At 44.5% G+C, this 19,353-nt stretch overlaps 1 protein-coding gene across 1 annotated transcript; it reads left to right on the top strand.

The window, feature by feature from the left end:
• The first annotated feature begins 8,019 nt into the window (after positions 1 to 8,019).
• Positions 8,020 to 18,771, top strand: LOC114204231 (lysozyme-like protein 6). Its single transcript, XM_088027272.1, has 4 exons — positions 8,020 to 8,158; positions 9,070 to 9,228; positions 9,952 to 10,030; positions 18,702 to 18,771. Exons 1-4 carry the CDS (start codon positions 8,020 to 8,022, stop codon positions 18,769 to 18,771), a joined length of 447 nt encoding a protein of 148 aa, XP_087883398.1.
• Positions 18,772 to 19,353: the final 582 nt, after the last annotated feature.

The following is a 19,353-nucleotide window of genomic DNA, read 5'->3' as shown; positions in this document are numbered from 1 at the left end:
ACCACGCACTGCATGGCTAGAGGTCACTTACCCCTCGATTCCTTGGTGCTGGCCTCTGCCCACTTGCCCTTCAAGCACCATCGCTATGAGAGTATCAGTCCTAACACGGAGCCTCACGCAGTGTAAATGCTCAGCAAAAAAAGAGGGAAGACTTCCTTCCTGGACCGTCAGCGATGCTTAAAATTCTCTTGAAACACCAGGAGCTTTATCTTCAGAAGGTTCAGCTGAAATACCCACCACCTGCTAGCAACACCAACCAGTCGAACACATAAACTGAATAATACCCCAGCCCCAAAGAGAAAGAAAGACAATGCTGTTAAAATGAGCAGTACAGAGTAACAACTAAACCCACCATGTTGGTGTCAAACGTGGGTTCAAATCCTTGCTCTACCTCCCACTAGTTCTGTGACCTTGCATGAGTTACTTAACCTCCCAGCGTTAAAATTAAAAATGCTGGTGCCCAGCAGCCCACACTTCCGGTATATGGGCCGCTCCTGCCCTCTAGTGTCCACTGGGTAGATTGCACAGCGGATTGGCCTGAGGACCATGACAAGAGTTTTTTTTTCCCCACTTGGGCATTGGCCTGTCGCGGGGTTCTCAACCATGACAGACCCACAACTCCCTTTTCATAGTATTATATTGTGTGTAACCGTAATATACCTGACAAAGGTATTGACATATACTAAACGACATATTTGTAGTGTACGATTTGATCATTTTTGACGTATGTATATGCCCCTGAATCCAACATTGTAATCAAGATAGTGAACATCTCCTCACTCCCAAAAGTTTCCTTGTGCCCCACAGTAATTCCTCCCTCTGCGCCTTCCTGCTGCCCCATCCCCAAGCAACTACTGATCTGCTTTCTGTCATTCTAGATTAGTTTACATTTTCTGGAGTTTCTCATAAATGGAACCATGCAGTATATGCCTCTTTCTTTTTGGTCTGGCTTCTTTCAGCATTATTTTGGAAATTTACCCATGTTGTTGTGTGTACCGATAGGTCATTCCTTTTGGTTGCCGGGTAGTATTGCATTATACGAACGTACCACAATGTGTTTCTCCATTCAGAAAGGTGGTAAATTTAAACATCATTAATAATGCCCTAAATAGAAGAGAAACTGAAGGAAAGTAATAAAATAATGGGTAAGTTCTGTGTAAATGTTCAGGCATGATCACACTGGAACATAGAACATGTAGTCAGATACTTCACCTGTACATACAGTTACAACACGACCCCACTTTGCTCTAAAACCCAGCGGTCGGCCACTCCGAGGGTACAATGCTGAGTGGCCTGATGCATGGGGGCTGAGAGTGGGCGGAGAGGGGGGACACAGGCAGATTTCAGCTCAGTGAAAAGATTTATTTCTCACAGGGCTGACCATCAGGAAGGCATGTTTCCTTTTAAATGATCAGCATTTGGCACAGCTAGGTCTAACCCTAAACATGCATGCTCTTGACTAACAATGTTCAGGCCCCAGAGAGATACTTCACATCTTACTCTAGATAGATGGGGGGGCGGGGGGGGAATGCATCTGCATGGAAAGGTTTAATGAAAGCTTAACAGGACCCCCGCTAGGTACTATCTCGGATTGCAGAGAGACTCTCAGCAGAGATGTACTTAGGTAAGAGAAAAAGACGAATTAATGAACTTGTCACATCTTTCCTCTCGGCCTGAATGCAATAGATTTGAACACAAAGAAATGTCCCTTTCTAGTAGTACCGAGTGTACAATTTCTTCTTGCTTCATGTGCCTATTCGTGGTTCTGGGGGTACACATGAATTTGTACAGTATTTGCCTCCGTTGTAAATGGAAGCTGAGGAAATGTTTGCACTATCACATAAATCACATTACACATTAGTCAAGTTTAAAAAAAAACTTTTTATTTATTTATTCATGAGAGACAGAGAGAGAGAGAGAGAGAGAGGCAGAGGGAGAAGCAGGCTCCCAAGGAGCAGGGAGCCTGATGCGGGACTCGATCCCAGGACCCTGGGATCATGACCTGAGCCGAAGGCAGACGCTTACCCATCTGAGCCACCCAGGCGCCCACATTACTCAAGTTTGTATATATATCTAGACTTTAAACATAACAATACTAATTCTTTACATTGGCAGCGAGATGGACATTGAATGCTAGAATTATGAATTTTAACATTTTCATTTAAAAAGTTACTTATTGGGATGCGTGGGGGCTCAGTTGGCTGAGTGTCTGCCTTCGGCTCAGATCATGATCCCAGGGTCCTGGGATCGAATCACGCATCGGGCTCGCCTGCTTCTGCCTCTCCCTCTCCCTGCCTCTCCCCCTGCTTGTGCTCTCTCTCTCAAATAAATAGAATCTTTTTAAAGAAAGAAAGAAAGAAAATAAAAAGTTACTTATTTGGGGGGGGCACCTGGCTGGCTTCAGTCGGTTAGAGCATTTGACTCTTGATCTCGGAGTCATGAGTTTGAACACTACATTGGGGTTAGAGATTACTAATAATTAATTAATTAACTAAAAGTTACTTTTTAAAAAGATTGATTTATTTGAGAAAGAGTGCGAGAGAGGGAGGGAGAGTGTGCAAGCGAGCAGGGGGCAGAGGGAGAGGGAGAGACATCCTCAAGCAGATTCCCTACTGAGCAGAGCTGAAGCAGGGCTCAGTCCCAGGACCCAGAGATCCTGACCTGAGCCAAAACCAAGAGCTGGACACTCAACCGACTGAGCTACCTAGGTGCCCCCAAATTTACTTATTTTTAAATAAAAATTTAAGTGAAGTGTATAATTTAAATAAAATTTAAGGTAAATTGTAAAAATTAAGTTACTTAAGAAAATTTAATTCAGGGACACCTGGGTGGCTCAGTCAGTTAAGCGGCTGCCTTCAGCTCAGGTCATGATCTTGGGGTCCTGGGATCAAGCCCCACTTCGGGCTCCTTGCTCAGCAGGGAGCCTGCTTCTCCCTCTGCCTATCACTCTCCCTGCTTGTGCTCTCTCTCTCTCTCTCTCTGATAAATACATTTTTTAAAAATTTAAAAAATAAAATAGAATTTAATTCAGCTTTTAAAGAGTAGAATCATATATTTGAAGTTGTGTCTATTTGATATAAAAATTTGATATTTATTAATTCTCATCTGTACTTTGCCTTTTGAATTATTAGATACTTTCCAATATGTAAAAAGCCTAAATTTGGGGGAAAACATTGGAAAAAACTAATAAAACATTTTTACGCAAATTTCTATTTTTGATGAAAATATATTTACGTTTTTGTTCTTTGAATACAGTTGTGTTTTTAGTCCTTAAATATTTTTTTAAAATCTTTGTAATCGTAATGTAATTAGTGATTTTGCTGAAAGGAAAAGAAGAAAAGTAAATTTCATAGACTAGTCATCATCATTGATGAATTAGGTATATGTTTATCACTCACTTGAACATTGTTTTTCGTTTTTATTTGAGAGAGACAGCGCGGGCATGGGGGGGAGGGTGGGCAGAGGGAGAGGGAGAAGCGGGGTCCCCGCTGAGCAGGGATCCCCCTGCTGGGCTGAATCCCAGGAAGCAGGGATCATGACCTAAGCCTGAGCCGAAGGCAGATGCTTAACCAGGCAGATGCTTAACTGAGCCACCCAGGCGCCCCTCCTTCCCATATTGTTAGCCCAAGCCGCAATGTCCCGCTGCCCTGCTGGGAAGGGGAGTCTGGAGGCAGAAGTACAGGGCAGCACTGTCCACCTAAAAGCTCTTCCTACCTTCTTACTGTCAGCCCCTGCCCTCCTATTTCAGAGGGTAGGGTGGCCACCAGTCACAGAACTTTCCTTTGCCTCCTTTCTGCTACAGTTGGTGGGAGTATCTCTCAGACTTCTTTGGTGACGAATGACACTAAGATGGGCCACCTTAATGGGGAGATGACAGATTGTTTGGTCACCACTTCCCAGAGGGTTAAGCCTACGCTCTCTACCAGGCAGGTCTCTCTTGGCTGCAAGTGACAGAAACTCACCTCTGCAGGAAGGGACGTTTAACGAATCGTAGGATCGCAGGAAGGGCAAGAGTGTGTTTAGGTCTCAGAAAGGGTGGACTCTAGGATTGGAATCTTGTCTGGACTCTGCTCCCTCTTCGGGGAGGTTTATACTCTCAGATGGGCTGTATCCACATGATTCCACACTGTCCGCTTCTGGCCTCACCCTTGAAGGCTTCCCGTGGGAAGCTGAGCTCCTCCCCTTAGTTTCAATTCAAAATGTAGTGGTGGCGCCCTAGGCACACCCTGTCCCCTGGAAGACAGGGCCCTGTGACCAGCAGTCTCCACTACTACCCAACGGGGGAAGGAGCTCCCCACAAAAGCAGTACCGTTCACTGAAGGGAAGGGAGGTGGGCAGCCAGCAGGACCAGAGCAATCTGCCCTGCCCCACCCAGGGATCTTCATCACAGTTATCACCGGTCCTTCCAGACCCATCTGTACTTTCTGCAGGAAGCTTGAATGGGCCTCAGTTTGCATGGTTAAGACCAGAGTATTTCCAGGAGAATGATGACGTCCCAGAACCGGGATTCCAGAAGGCAGGCTGGTCCAGCACTCCCACCTTCTTTAGGACATGGGGAGCTGTGAACTGGGCAGGGTTAGAGTATAGCTCAATTGGAAGGCCCTGGCCTTTCTGGGACCTGGGGTCAGAGAAGGCTGGGAGAGAGGTAAGCTTTGGAAGGGGAGGTGGGAATGCACCAGCCAGAAGGACTTTATTCCCCCATGGAAACCCCAAGAGGGGACTTCATGGGCAGAGATAGAACTCCCTGCTTCCCAAGGCTCAGTGACACCTGTCTCTGAAGGAACCTGTGGAGTCAGGGTAGAGTAGGGTTGCATGAGACATACTTATACTAAACAATTATTGGTGGCTTGTCCGAAATTCTAATGCAATCGGGCATCCTGTAATTTTATTTGCTAAATCTGGCAACTCTAGGGTAAGAGAGAGAAGCAAAAGAATGTTCACAAGCTCAGGCTGGTATGGAGTGAGTCTTAGAAGATATCTGTGAGGTAACAAGGCCATCAGGGTTGCCATCTTGTCCAAGCAGAAGTCGCCTGACTCTGAAGCCCGTGGATGGAGGAACCCAGGCCTTTGCCCTTGGGAACATACACTTAGTTTAAGGGGAAAGATACACACACACACTAACTGACAGAAATAGCCCCATTCTTTGCTTTCATTGCATTGACAGTTTTGAAGAATAGAGGCCAGTTATTTTATAGATTTTCCCTCAGTTTGGCTTTGTCCAACATTTCCCTGGGATTAGATACAAGTTATGCATCTCTGGCCAGAATACTATACAAGCGGTATGTGTCCTTCTTAGGGTATCACATCTAGAAGCATATATTCTTTCTCTGTCTCTCACTGGTGGTGTTAATTTTGATTGCAGGTTCCAAAACCTGTCCTGTTTCTTTGCTGCATACTTGCTGTTTTTCCCATGCAACTAATATAGGATCCGTGGGGAGACACTCTAAGAGCATGCGTAGATCCAGTTCTTCATCAAGCTTCCCACCACCTCAGATTTAGCATCCATTGATGATTCTTGCTCAAACCAATCTTTGATGGTAGCAGAATGATGATTTTCCAACTTCAGGACTACCTCCACATTTATCACTCACCCTTTTATTGTCAGGAAGAGTCCCCCCATCCCCCTTATGTGTCTATTTATTACTCTTAAGGATTCATGGATTCCTATCTCATTCAATAGATTATAATCTATCACTATCTTTATTTTGATGGTCAGATTGTCCCAGACTACCTTAGAAACCATTGTGCATTAGTTCTGGAGATATGACACCAAAAGCACAAGCAACAAAAGAAAAAATAGATAAATCAGTCTTCATCAAAACGTAATTCTTTTGTTTCAAAGAACACCATCAAGAAAGTGAAAGGTAGCCCACAGAATGTGAGAAAATATTTGCAAATCATGTATCTGGTAAAGAACTTTTACAACTCGATAATAAAAAGACAACTAAAAAATGGGCAAAGGATCTGAATACTAGACATTTTCCCAAGGATCTACAGATGGCCAATGAGCACCTGCAAAATCACTAGCCACCAGGGAAATAGAAATCAAAACCACCACATGATACCACTTCACACCGATTAGGATTAAGATTAGAAGATTTTTGATCAGAAAGTGTTGGTGAGAATGTGAAAAAAATTGAACCTTCATATGCAGACACTGCTGATGGCACAGCCAAAATGTCTGGCAGTTCCTCCAAAGTTTAAGATTTATTTATTTATTTATTTATTTATTGGAGGGGTGGAGGGGTGGAGGGAGAGAGGATCTCAAGCAGACTCCCGGCTGAGCGTGGAGCCCAGCCCTGGGCTCCATCCCACGACCCTGAGATCATGACCTGAGCCAAAATCAAGAGTCGGATGCTCAACTGACTGAGCCACCCAGGCTCCCCAGTTCCTCCAAAGTTTCAACCTTAAGTTACTCTATGACTCAGCAATTCCACTCCTCGGTACATGCCCAAAGAAATGAAAACATTTGTCCACATAAAACTTTCACGTGAATGTTCATAGCACCGTCATTCATAATAGCCCCAAAGTAGAAACAACCCACACGTCTATAAAATGGTAAGTATAGAAACAGACTGTGGTCTATCCACACAATGGAATATTATTCAGCCATAATGAGATCCTGATACATGCTACATCATGAATAAATCTTGAAAACATTGTTAAGTGAAAGAAGCCAGACACAAAGGCCTCATAGTCTATGACTCTATTTATGTGAAATATCCAGAAGAGGCAAATATAGTCTATAGAGACAGAAAGTAGATTTGCGGCAGGAGGGAAGTGGCACAGGGAGTGACTGCTAACAGGTATGGGGTTTCTCCTTGGGCTGATGAAAATGTTTTACAATTGACTGTGGTGATAGTTGTAAAGCTCCGCAAACACACTAAAGAACTACTGAATTGTACACTTTAAGTGAAGTGATGGTATGGCATAGTGAATTGTGTATTGTGAATTTTATCTCAACAAAGCTGTTACCAAAAATAATGTTCCAGATTTGGCCAGTGGGTGCCCCTTGGAGCTGATTCTCTTGTCCCCTTGACATGCTCCGATCCATATTTTGAGTGTTGCCTTACTTTGCAGCACAAGATAATCCAGACTTACCTCATGCCCTTTCCTACTCCAGTGTAGGAATTAACCTTTCCCCCGGAAGTCCTGCTTCCTGTTTGGGGGAAATGCAAAATCAAGATCGTATTTCCTTTAATCATCATGACAGCCCTATTAAGTAGGTATTAGAGTATCTTCCTTTTACAAATAGGGCCCAGAGAGACCCAAGTAAATTGTTCAAGGTCACACAGCAGCCCTGTCTGAAAGTAGGCAATGTGAAGCCAGAGCCCTTGCTCCTCACTCCTCCCCCTGCACAGAGAGCGTGAAGGCGAAGGTTATTTCTTCAGTGAGGTCACTTTTACTTGCTTTATGATATGCACCTTTGCGTGGAAATGAAAGCGTAGAACCCATAAACAGCTTCCTAGGACTTGCACAAGGCAGGGTATGCCCTTGGGAAAAGTCATGTGTCGTGTATCTGGGGGTGTGGGGTTGGGGGGAGTTCGCCGTCCGGTGTCCTGGCCCTTCCTCTGCAAGCATATGCTAAAATCCACACACACAAACACCAGTGAAGTACAGTTCTCATTAACCTCCTTTGCCATCCCCTCCCCCCACACCGTACCCAAATACTGCCCACAGCTAGGTGCCCATTACAAGAGTGAGAGTAGCTAAAAGGAGTGAAGATCTATAGATGGAAGGGGATCAGCCTTGGTTTTTCAATGTTGACACCGGGCAATGTGTACATGAAGATTCATGATAGTCTTCTCTCTTATTTTGTAAATATTTAAAGGTTTCTGTAATAAACGAGTATACAATAATAAATAAGAGGAAAGAGAAATAGCCAGGTGGGCAGCTGTGTGTGAGCGAGGACATATGGCTTCTCTCTCCAGATTCCTCAGGCGCTCAGAAAAGACCGGCGGCACATGTGGGAGAGCCTCAGAACCACGGACCCTCGATAGCACCTTCTCCCCTCCGAACATGACGGGGACACTACTCATGTCCTTGGTCAGCTGCCTCATTGCCATAAGTCAGGCCAGCCTCATCAATCGCTGTGACTTGGCCAGGGTGCTGCACAAGGAGGACTTGGATGGGTTTGAGGGCTACTCCCTCAATGACTGTGAGTGCTGCTTCACACACTCCCCCTCCCCCATTTCTCCTCCTCCTCTGGTCATGCCCTAGGTGGCCATCTTTCTCCCTGTCATTCATTTTTCAAAGCCAAGTTCAAAAAGGAGCCCTCCCCAAGAAGCCCTTCCCAACATTCCAGATTCAGTCCACAATTATTCGCTGAGCATTTCTTATGTACCGGGATCTATTTTCGGTGCTGGGGATGGAGACATCAACAAAGCCCCTTCCTCCATAGTGTTCACATTCTAGGGGGAGAGGCAGACAAGATGCAAACACACAACTATATATGAAGTACTTCCAGTAGTGATAAAGGTTATGCAGAAGAAGAAAGCCGGGGCCGTGATAGGTGATGTTGTCCTAGAAGGGGAAGTCGAGGAGGTGACATTGAGTGGCACTGGTCACCCAGGGTCTGGGGAAGAGTGCTCCAGGCAGAGGGAGCAGACAGTGCAAAGGCTTCATCCTCCTCCATGGTAGGAATAACTCCCTTTTGCCCAGAATTTGTGCACACCGGCCTTGTGCTGTCTTATTTCTCCTTTTATCTTGTTTTGTGGCCTTTTAAGGTAGGTATCTTCATTCTCCTACTATAGGCCCCTTGAAGGCAACATCTACATTTGACCCAGCTAAGTGTCCCGCACTTGGCTTTGCACAGTTCCTGACACACCGTAGGTGATCATTAAGTGCAGGAAGCATGGATGGACAGATAGGTGATGAGTGGTTGTACTGAGGGGCGGGTGGGTGGGACGAAGGGTGCGGGGAGAAGCACATGGGTGTTTCTAGCCCACTTGCCCCATCCAGCCTCTTAGGCCTAGTTCCTTTCTTCTGCTTCCTGATCTCCCTCTCTCCTCCATCCCACTCCTCCCTCAACTCGGCACCCTCTGAAAACCCTCTGCTCCCTGTTCAAAGGGCTGTGTCTGGCTTTGGTGGAAAGCAAATTCAACATATCAAAGGTAAATGAAAATGCGGACGGCAGGTTTGACTACGGAATCTTCCAGATCAACAGCCACTCCTGGTGCAATGATTACCAAAGTCACTCAGAGAACATCTGCCACGAGGACTGTCAAGGTCTGGCCAGGGCCCCAGGGTGGGAGAGGGAGGACCAGGCTCTACTCACAGGACTTCTCTTCCCACTCAAAGCCTGGGAATATCCCCAGAGGGATGGCCCCAGGAGTCCATTTCACCCAGCTTTTCATGCAATGGAAATTATTTTGATGCCCATGTTACAGATGAGCAAACTGAGGCTCATAGAACCAGTGCTGAATGCCAGGCTGGTGGCCCTGAAGGCTCAGCTCTAACCATCTAACCACTAACTTTGGCTAATGATCTGATTAAAGGCCAAGTGCAAACTCCCCACCTCAAAGCCACTCCAGGAGGCTCCATAGGTCAATGACTTGGACCTTCTCCCCTTCCTTCATACGCTGATTAATATCCCTGGACTCTTCACCCAAAGAGCCTTTCTCATCAGCCAAGATTACCTGGGTCTCTGTGCTCCTGTTTTGACATTTCCTTTCCCTAGAAATCCTCAAATGTGGGCTGAACCACCATCTACCCTAGTTAGGAAGTAAGATGATAAACAGTCGTCCTGCCCCCCCTGCCCTCACCCCCAACACCCCCGACCGCCATTGTAGGGATGTCTAAATGGTCCTCTGGAAGGGAGGTCCTCTTGCTTAATCTGGAAGTACTCAGCCCCTGGGTGGTGCGTGCCAGCGCAGGGACAGCCCGTGTCTGCCTCAGTCTTTGGGATTGTCCTCTGTGTTCTCACAGGTACTCTCTCTCTCTCCCTTTCAGACCTACTGAGCCCCAATCTTCTCTCAACCATCAGCTGTGCAAAAAAGATTGTGTCCGGAGCAGGGGGGATGAAGAACTGGTGAGGAGGACACTGTGGGACTAAGTTAGTGGGCAGAGCCCCAGGAAGGATGTAATGACAGAGAAAGGCACACTAGGCAAGGACTAGACCCTTTCATAGTCTAGAAAGATGTGGAAGAGTGGCAGGGCTTGGGACTCTGACTTACAAGACCTGGGATCTGGGTCTTTCTCTGATGTATTAAAACTCTTTTGGGGGGCGCCTGGCTCAGTCAGTTAAGTGTCTGACTCCTGATTTTGGCTCAGGTCATGATCTCAGGGTCGTGGGATTGAGCCCTGCATCAGGCTACCCGCTCAGTGGGGAGTCTTCTTGGGATTCTCTCTCCCTCTCCCTCTGCTCCTCTCCTCATTCGTTCTTTCTCTCTCTCGAAAATAAATAAATCTTTTAAAAATTAAAAAAAAGAAAACTCTTTTAGATGCGGTAACAGAGTAACTTGAGTTAGGTGAGGGAGGTGTATCCTGAGGGGACCAGGTGTCTCACTGAGCAGACACAGGTGCGGCTGGACTTCAGGAAGAGAGCGCAAGCAGAGCTGGAAACTGTCAGCAACCTTTTCCTGGCAAGTTCCTGCTTCCTGGTGCATTTGTTTCACTACTTCCTTCATAGAGCAGCATTCTCTGCTCCACATTCCACAAGACTGACTAAGGCTGCCCCAAGTTGATGGGCTAATGTCCTAAGCGGCCACAGAGACTGCCCAGGCTCAGTCCCAGTCCAAGTGCCCGGGATAAAGAATCTGATTGGTTCAGCTTGGACCCAGTGTCCCTGCTTAGTTCAATCAGCTGGAGGCCTGGGAGGCCTGGGAGCAAGTGAGCTATACCATCACAGTTGCCACAGGGATCCCTCTCCCTGATTGGCAGCAACATTCTTTTTTTTTTTTTAATTTTTTTATTTTTATGTTAATCACCATATATTACATCATTAGTTTTTGGTGCAGTGTTCCATGATTCATTGTTTGTGCATAACACCCAGTGCTCCATGCAGAACGTGCCCTCCTCAATACCCATCACCAGGCTAACCCATCCCCCTACCCCCCTCCCCTCTAGAACCCTCAGTTTGTTTTTCAGAGTCCATCATCTCTCATGGTTCGTCTCCCCCTCTGACATACTCCCCTTCTCTTCCTCTCCTGTTATCTTCTTCTTTTTCTTTTTTCTTAAAATATGTTGCGTTATTTGTTTCAGAAGTACAGATCTGTGATTCAACAGTCTTGCACAATTCACAGTGCTCACCGTAGCACATACCCTCCCCGATGTCTATCACCCAGCCACCCCATCACTCCCACCCCCAACCACTCCAGTAACACTCAGTTTGTTTCCTGAGATTAAGAATTCCTCATATCAGTGAGGTCATGTGATACATGTCTTTCTCTGATTGACTTATTTCACTCAGCATAACACCCTCCAGTTCCATCCACGTCGTTGCAAATGGCAAGATCTCATTCCTTTTGATGGCTGCATAATATTCCATTGTGTATATATACCACTTCTTCTTTATCCATTCATCTGTCGATGGGCATCTTGGCTCTTTCCACAGTTTGGCTATGGTGGACATTGCTGCTACAAACATTGGGGTACACGTACCCCTTCGGGTCCCTACATTTGTATCTTTGTGGTAAATACCCAGTAGTGCAATTGCTGGATCGAACGGTAGCTCTAATTTCAACTGTTTGAGGAACCTCCATACTGTTTTCCAGAGGGGTTGCACCAGCTTGCATTCCCACCAACAGTGTAGGAGGGTTCCCCTTTCTCCACATCCCCGCCAACATCTGTCGTTCCCTGACTTGTTAATTTTAGCCATTCTGACGGGTGTGAGGTGGTATCTCATTGAGGTTTTGATTTGGATTTCCCTGATGCCGAGCGATGTTGAGCACTTTTTCATGTGCCTGTTGGCCATTTGGATGTCTTCTTTGGAGAAATGTCTGTTCATGTCTTCTGCCCATTTCTTGATTGGATTATTTGTTCTTTGGGTGTTGAGTTTGATAAGTTCTTTATAGATTTTGGATACTAGCCCTTTATCTGATATGTCATTTGCAAATATTTTCTCCCATTCTGTCGGTTATCTTTTGGTTTTGTGGACTGTTTCTTTTGCTGTGCAAAAGCTTTTTATCTTGATGAAATCCCAATAGTTCATTTTTGCCCTGGCTTCCCGTGCCTTTGGCGATGTTTCTAGGAAGAAGTTGCTGCGGCTAAGGTCGAAAAGGTTGCTACCTGTGTTCTCCTTTAGGATTTGGATGGACTCCTGTCTCACGTTTAGGTCTTTCAACCATTTGGAGTCTATTTTTGTGTGTGCTGTAAGGAAATGGTCCAGTTTCATTCTTCTGCATGTGGCTTTCCAATTTTCCCAACACCATTTGTTGAAGAGACTGTCTTTTTGCCATTGGACATTCTTTCCTGCTTTGTCAAAGATAAGTTGACCATAGAGTTGAGGGTCCATTTCTGGGCTCTCGATTCTGTTCCATTGATCTATGGGTCTGTTTTTGTGCCAGTACCATACTGTCTTGATGATGACAGCTTTGTAATAGAGCTGGAAGTCCGGAATTGTGATGCCGCCAGCTTTGCTTTTCTTTTTCAATATTCCTCTGGCTATTCGGGGTCTCTTCTGGTTCCATACAAATTTTAGGATTATTTGTTCCATTTCTTTGAAAAAAGTGGATGGTATTTTGATGGGGATTGCATTGAATGTGTACATTGCTCTAGGTAGCATTGACATCCTCACAATGTTGGTTCTTCCAATCCATGAGCATGGAACGTGTTTCCATTTCTTTGTGTCTTCTTCAGTTTCTTTCCTGAGTATTTTATAGTTTTCTGAGTACAGATCCTTTGCCTCTTTAGTTAAATTTATTCCTAGGTATCCGAATAAATGAATCTGAATTCCTGTATGAGTTTTGGGGTGGAGTCTTTTGGGTTTTCCACAGAAAGTATCATATCATCTGCAAAGAGTGAGAGTTTGACTTCCTCTTTGCCGATTTGGATGCCTTTGATTTCTTTTTGTTGTCTGATTGCTGTGGCTAGGACTTCTAATACTATGTTGAATAGCAGTGGTGAGAGTGGACATCCCTGCCGCGTTCCTGACCTTAGGGGAAAAGCTCTCAGCTTTTCCCCATTGAGAATGATATTCGCTGTAGGTTTTTCGTAGATAGCTTTTATGATATTGAGGTATGTACCCTCTATCCCTATACTCTGAAGAGTTTTGATCAAGAAAGGATGCTGTACTTTGTCAAATGCTTTTTCTGCATCTATTGAGAGGATCATATGATTCTTGCTCTTTCTTTTGTTAATGTATTGTATCACGTTGATTGATTTGCGGATGTTGAACCAGCCTTGCAGCCCAGGAATAAATCCCACTTGGTCGTGGTGAATAATCCTTTTAATGTACTGCTGGATCCTATTGGCTAGTATTTTGGTGAGAATTTTTGCATCCATGTTCATCAAGGATATTGGTCTGTAATTCTCTTTTTTGATGGGGTCTTTGTCTGGTTTTGGGATCAAGGTAATGCTGGCCTCATAAAATGAGTTTGGAAGTTTCCCTTCCATTTCTATTTTTTGGAACAGTTTCAGGAGAATAGGTATTAATTCTTCTTGAAATGTCAGATAGAATTCCCCTGGGAAGCCATCTGGCCCTGGGCTTTTGTTTCTTGGGAGATTTTTGATGACTGTTTCAATTTCCTTAGTGGTTATAGGTCTGTTCAGGTTTTCTATTTCTTCCTGGTTCAGTTTTGGTAGTTGATACATCTCTAGGAAAGCACCCATTTCTTCCAGGTTATCTAATTTGCTGGCATAGAGTTGCTCATAATATGTTCTTATAATTGTTTGTATTTCTTTGGTGTTGGTTGTGATCTCTCCTCTTTCATTCATGATTTTGTGGATTTGGGTCATTTCTCTTTTCTTTTGGATCAGTCTGGCCAGGGGTTTATCAATCTTGTTAATTCTTTCAAAGAACCAGCTCCTAGTTTCGTGGATCTGTTCTACTGTTCTTTTGGTTTCTAGTTTATTGATTTCTGCTCTGATCTTTATGATTTCTCTTCTCCTGCTGGGTTTAGGCTTTATTTGCTGTTCTTTCTCCAGCTCCTTTAGGTGTAGGGTTAGGTTGTGTATTTGAGACCTTTCTTGTTTCTTGAGAAAGGCTTGTATTGCTATATACTTTCCTCTCAGGACTGCCTTTGCTGTATCCCAAAGATTTTGGACAGTTGTGTTTTCATTTTCATTGGTTTCCATGAATTTTTTTAATTCTTCTTTAATTTCTTGGTTGACCCATTCATTCTTTAGTAGGATGCTCTTTAGCCTCCATGTATTTGAGTTCTTTCCGACTTTCCTCTTGTGGTTGAGTTCTAGTTTCAAACCATTGTGGTCTGAAAATATGCAGGGAATGATCCCAATCTTTTGTTACCGATTGAGACCTGATTTGTGACCTAGGATGTGATCAATTCTGGAGAATGTTCCATGGGCACTAGAGAAGAATGTGTATTCCGTTGCTTTGGGATGGAATGTTCTGAATATGTCTGTGAAGTCCATTTGGTCAAGTGTGTCATTTAAAGTCTTTATTTCCTTGTTGATCTTTTGCTTAGATGATCTGTCCATTTCAGTCAGGGGGGTGTTAAAGTCCCCCACTATTATTGTATTGTTGTCAATGTGTTTCTTTGCTTTTGTTATTAATTGCCTTATATAATTGGCCGCTCCCATGTTCGGGGCATAGATATTTACAATTGTTAGATCTTCTTGTTGGATAGACCCTTTAAGTAGGATATAGTGTCCTTCCTCATCTCTTATTACAGTCTTTGTTTTAAAATCCAGTTTGTCTGATATAAGGATTGCCACCCCAGCTTTCTTTTGGTGTCCATTGGCATGGTAAATGGTTTTCCACCCCCTCACTTTCAATCTGGGGGTGTCTTTGGGTCTAAAATGAGTCTCTTGCAGACAGCATATGGATGGGTCTTGTTTTTTAATCCAATCTGATAGCCTGTGTCTTTTGATTGGGGCATTTAGCCCATTTACATTCAGGGTAACTATTGAAAGGTATGAATTTAGTGCCATTGTATTACCTGTAAGGTGACTGTTAACTGTCTGTTGTCTGTGTTCGTTTCTGCTCTTTGCTGCTTTTAGGTTCTCTCTTTGCTTAGAGGACCCCTCTCAATATTTCTTGGAGGGCTGGTTTCGTGTTTGCAAATTCCTTTAGTTTTTGTTTGTTCTGGAAGCTTTTTATCTCTCCTTCTATTTTCAATGATAGCCTAGCTGGATATAGTATTTTTGGCTGCATATTTTTCTCGTTTAGTGCTCTGAAGATATCTTGCCAGTCTTTTCTGGCCTGCCAGGTCTCTGTGGATAGGTCTGTTGCCAATCTAATGTTTCTACCATTGTAGGTTACATATCTCTTCTCCCGAGCTGCTTTCAGGATTTTCTCCTTGTCCCTGAGACTTGTAAGTTTTACTATTAGATGTCGGGGTGTTGACCTATTATTATTGATTTTGAGAGGGGTTCTCTGTGCCTCCTGGATTTTAATGCCTGTTTCCTTCCTCACATTAGGGAAGTTCTCTGCTATAATTTGCTCCAATATACCTTCTGCCCCTCTCTCTCTCTCTTCTTCTTCTGGGATCCCAATTATTCTAATGTTGTTTCATCTTATCATATCACTTATCTCTCGAATTCTGCCCTCGTGATCCTGTAGTTGTTTCTCTTTTTCTCAGCCTCTTTATTTTCCATCATTTGGTCTTCTATATCGCTGATTCTCTCTTCTGCCTCATTTATCCTAGCATTTAGTGCCCCCATTTTTGATTGCACCTCATCAATAGCCTTTTGATTTCGATTTGGTTAGATTTTAGTTCTTTTATTTCTCCAGAAAGGGTTTCTCTAATAACTTCCACGCTTTTTTCAAGCCCAGCTAGTATCTTAAAGTCATGATTCTGAACTCTAGGTCCGACACCGTACTAATATCCGTATTGAGTAGTTCCCTGGCTGACGGTACTACCTCTTGTTCTTTTTGCTGAGGTGATTTCTTTCGTCTTGTCATTTTGTCCAGAGGAGAATAGATGAATGAGAGAACAAAATGCTAACAGGTTTACAACGTCCCCAGCAAATATACTGTATACAAATCAGAAAAGACCTGAAACCAGGGGAAAAGAAAGGGAAAGAAAGAAAAAAGAAAGAAAAAAGAAAAGAAAAAGACAAAGAAAGATAAAAACAAAAAACAAAACAATACAAAAGAGGCAGAATATGATCAAATATGATCAGGCTAGTGCATAGATCAGTGCCACACACTAGATTTTGGGCGTATTTTGGTCTGTTAGAAAAAAGTGCCTCCTAAAATTTTAAAGGAAGAAAGACATATATGTACAAAAAAGGGTTGATACAATGAAGGGATGGAAGATGACTGTAAAGATGAAAATTATAAAAGGTTTCATAAAAGGACTTGGTACGATAAGTTGTTTGAAAAAAGAAAGAAGATTTAAGAAAAAAAAAAAGGAAAAAGGGAGAGAATGTGATCAGGCAGGAGACTAGAACAAAGCCATACACTAGTGATTTAGGGTATATTTTGATCTGTTAGAAGAAAGTGTACCTCAAAATTTTAAAGAGAGAACAACTTATATATATATGTCAAAAATAAGGGTAACTACTATGAAGGGATAAAATATGACTCTAAAAATGAAAGATAAAAAATGTTGTTTTTTTTTTTTAAAAAAGGGGATTTATAAGATGTTGGTTGAAAAAGGGAAAAAGAAAATTAAAAAAAAAGTCAACAAAAATTAACTTTGATGAAATAATGAATCATGGTAAAAAAAAAAAAAAAAAAAAGCCATGAATCTATGTGCAGTATTCCCCTAGCGCTGGAGTTCTCCTATTCTCCTTGATCGATCAACTTGGTCTTGGCTTGCTGGCTGTTTGTGCTGATCTTCTGGGGGAGGGGCCTGTTGCTGTGGTTTCCAAATGTCTTTGCCGGAGGCGGAATTGCCCCGTCCTTGTCGGTCCGGGCTAAGGAAGCTGCTCCGGTTTGCTCTCAGGAGCTTTTGTTCCCTGCAAGCTCTCGGTACAGCTTTGGAGGACCAGGGCAGAAATGGTGGCCTCCCAATCTCCACTCGGAGGAGCTGAGAACTCAGGGCCCCGCTCCTCAGTGTGCCCCCAGAGAAAAGCAGTCACTTCCGTGTCCCCGGTCTCCGGCCGCACTCCGTGCTCACCCGGCCTATGATCGAGCGTTGCTATCTCTGGCACCCGACCCCGCTCGGAGTCTCCAAACCCAGCAGATCCCTGCAGTGCGTTCCCGCACCGCTCCTCCCGGGGGAGGAAGGGGAGTCTCCCCGGATCTGCTGCTTGTTGGGTCCCTGCTGGGGGAGCCGTGCCCCGACTGGGTCGCAGATCACAGTTTATGGCCACCCCGAGCTGAGAGCCCGCGCCTCGGCTCCGTCTCTGCAGCCGGCTTCCCTGCTCTGATACCTGGGAGCTCTGCCGCACTCAGGCACCCCCGGTCTCTCTGTGACCCCAAGGGTCCTGAGACCACACTGTCCCGGGAGGATTCCACCCCCCGCTTAGCCACTGCAGCGACGTCCCTCCGCCGAGCCAACTTCTAAAAGGTCCGATTTTGTGCTCCGCGGCTCTAGCACTTACCAGAAGCGGCCTGCGGAGGCCCCTCCCCCGCCGTCTATCCTCCCGAATATCGCCTCGGATTCACTTCTCCGCACGCCCTACCTTCCAGTAAGTGGTCGCTTCTCTGTTCAGAGAGTTGTTGTTACTCTCCTGTTCGATCTCCTGTTGAGTTCGTAGGTGTTCAGAATGGTTTGATCCCTATTCAGCTGAATTCCTGAGACCAGACGAAATCTAGGTCTCCTACTCCTCCGCCATATTGCCACAAGCCTCTGCCAGCAACATTGTTTTTTATTTCTAAGATTTTATTTATTTATTTGAGAGTGAGAGAGCGAGCACACAAGCGGGGGGGAGAAGGAGAGAGAAGAAGACTCTCTGCCGAGCAGGGACTCTGATTTGGGGCTCGGTGTGGGACTCGATCCCAGGATCCTGGGATCATGACCTGAGCCGAAGGCAGACATTTAACCAACTGAGCCACCCAGGCATCCGTGGCAGCAACATTTTCTGTAAATGGTGTATAGCTTCTCAGCTGAGCAGATAACCCAAAGCTGTCAGCTTACCAGTGGTGGACATTGGGATGGTTACTTCACTCTTCTGAATTTCAAACCGGATATCTACAGGATGTAGTGAGAGAGGAAGGCACACTAGGCAAGGACTAGACCTTTCTAGTCCTCTCTAGGCGTCTGTGAGGATGGAGGAGTCACGTGCCTTGTCTACTCTAGAAATACCAAGCAGAGGGGACACGGATGACTATTAGGGCTGACCCTTTCTGAAGGGAGAGTCAGTAGTTGCGCCTGAGATTGATTGATTGATTATTTATCTTTTTATTTATTTAGTAAATCTCAGCCTCGTAAAATGGTGATCTCCCACTTCAGAGGGAGATAGGATTTGAAAATGTGGAAGCATACTGAATGGGGGAAGCGGACAAACACCAGAGATAAGGGAAATTTAAAAGAAGAATCAGAGGGGCCACAGGGGGACAGACCAGAAACCTAGCAATGAAGGAAGTTCTGAGCACTGCTCTGCCTAAGAGACTCACAAAGAGTTGGGCCATGTATGTGGAGAAGGAGCTTACTAAACGGTAAAGCAAGAACCAATCTTTCTCTCTGCAGGGTAGCGTGGAGGTTGCACTGTGCAGGCCGGCCCCTCTCCTACTGGATGACAGGATGCTTCTTGGGATGAGATGGGGGAAGGGCTGCTGTGGAGTCATTTCAGAGCTCCTCTTCTCATTCGGGAATCTTCATTTCCTCTTCCTCTTGCCTCCACTTCGTGTTATTTTCTTTCCTTCCCATTTACAAAGAAAACTGACCAGAGCCCCAGAAATAGATGGTTTTCTCAGGCTTCCTCCTTGCACCCATCTGGGCCTAGGCCTCTGGTTCCTGACTGTCATTGCAAACCAAGAAGACCACAGTGAAGAAGTTGTTATATTTTGGGAATTATTAAAGCATTCCTTGTGCAAAGAATGTGTTGACTTAATTCATTTTTAATTCCAGATATATCTGAATACCTAATCTCGTAGGAGTGTGGTAGGTACTAGAAGAAGGAAAATAAACCATAACTATTGTTCCTGAGGTGTTCATAATCTACCCAGAGACATACACAATTAATGGGTACAATGAGTGGATACATACAATGAATACAATGGGTAATGAAATGGGTAATAAAATCTACAACTTTTGGTTTGAAACAGCATCAGGATCCCAGTTATTCCTCCAAAGCCAACTATATTCAAAGTAAAAGAGAAAGTTCAGAGGTAGGTAATGG

This window comes from Eumetopias jubatus, unplaced genomic scaffold (genome assembly GCF_037043125.1).
Source record: "Eumetopias jubatus isolate StellerSeaLion01/CBP00866 unplaced genomic scaffold, mEumJub1_p1.0 scaffold_10, whole genome shotgun sequence".
NCBI classification, from domain to species: domain Eukaryota; kingdom Metazoa; phylum Chordata; class Mammalia; order Carnivora; family Otariidae; genus Eumetopias; species Eumetopias jubatus.
The sequence above is the reverse complement of the archived record's forward strand: the minus strand, read 5'-3'. Positions and strand labels throughout refer to the sequence as shown.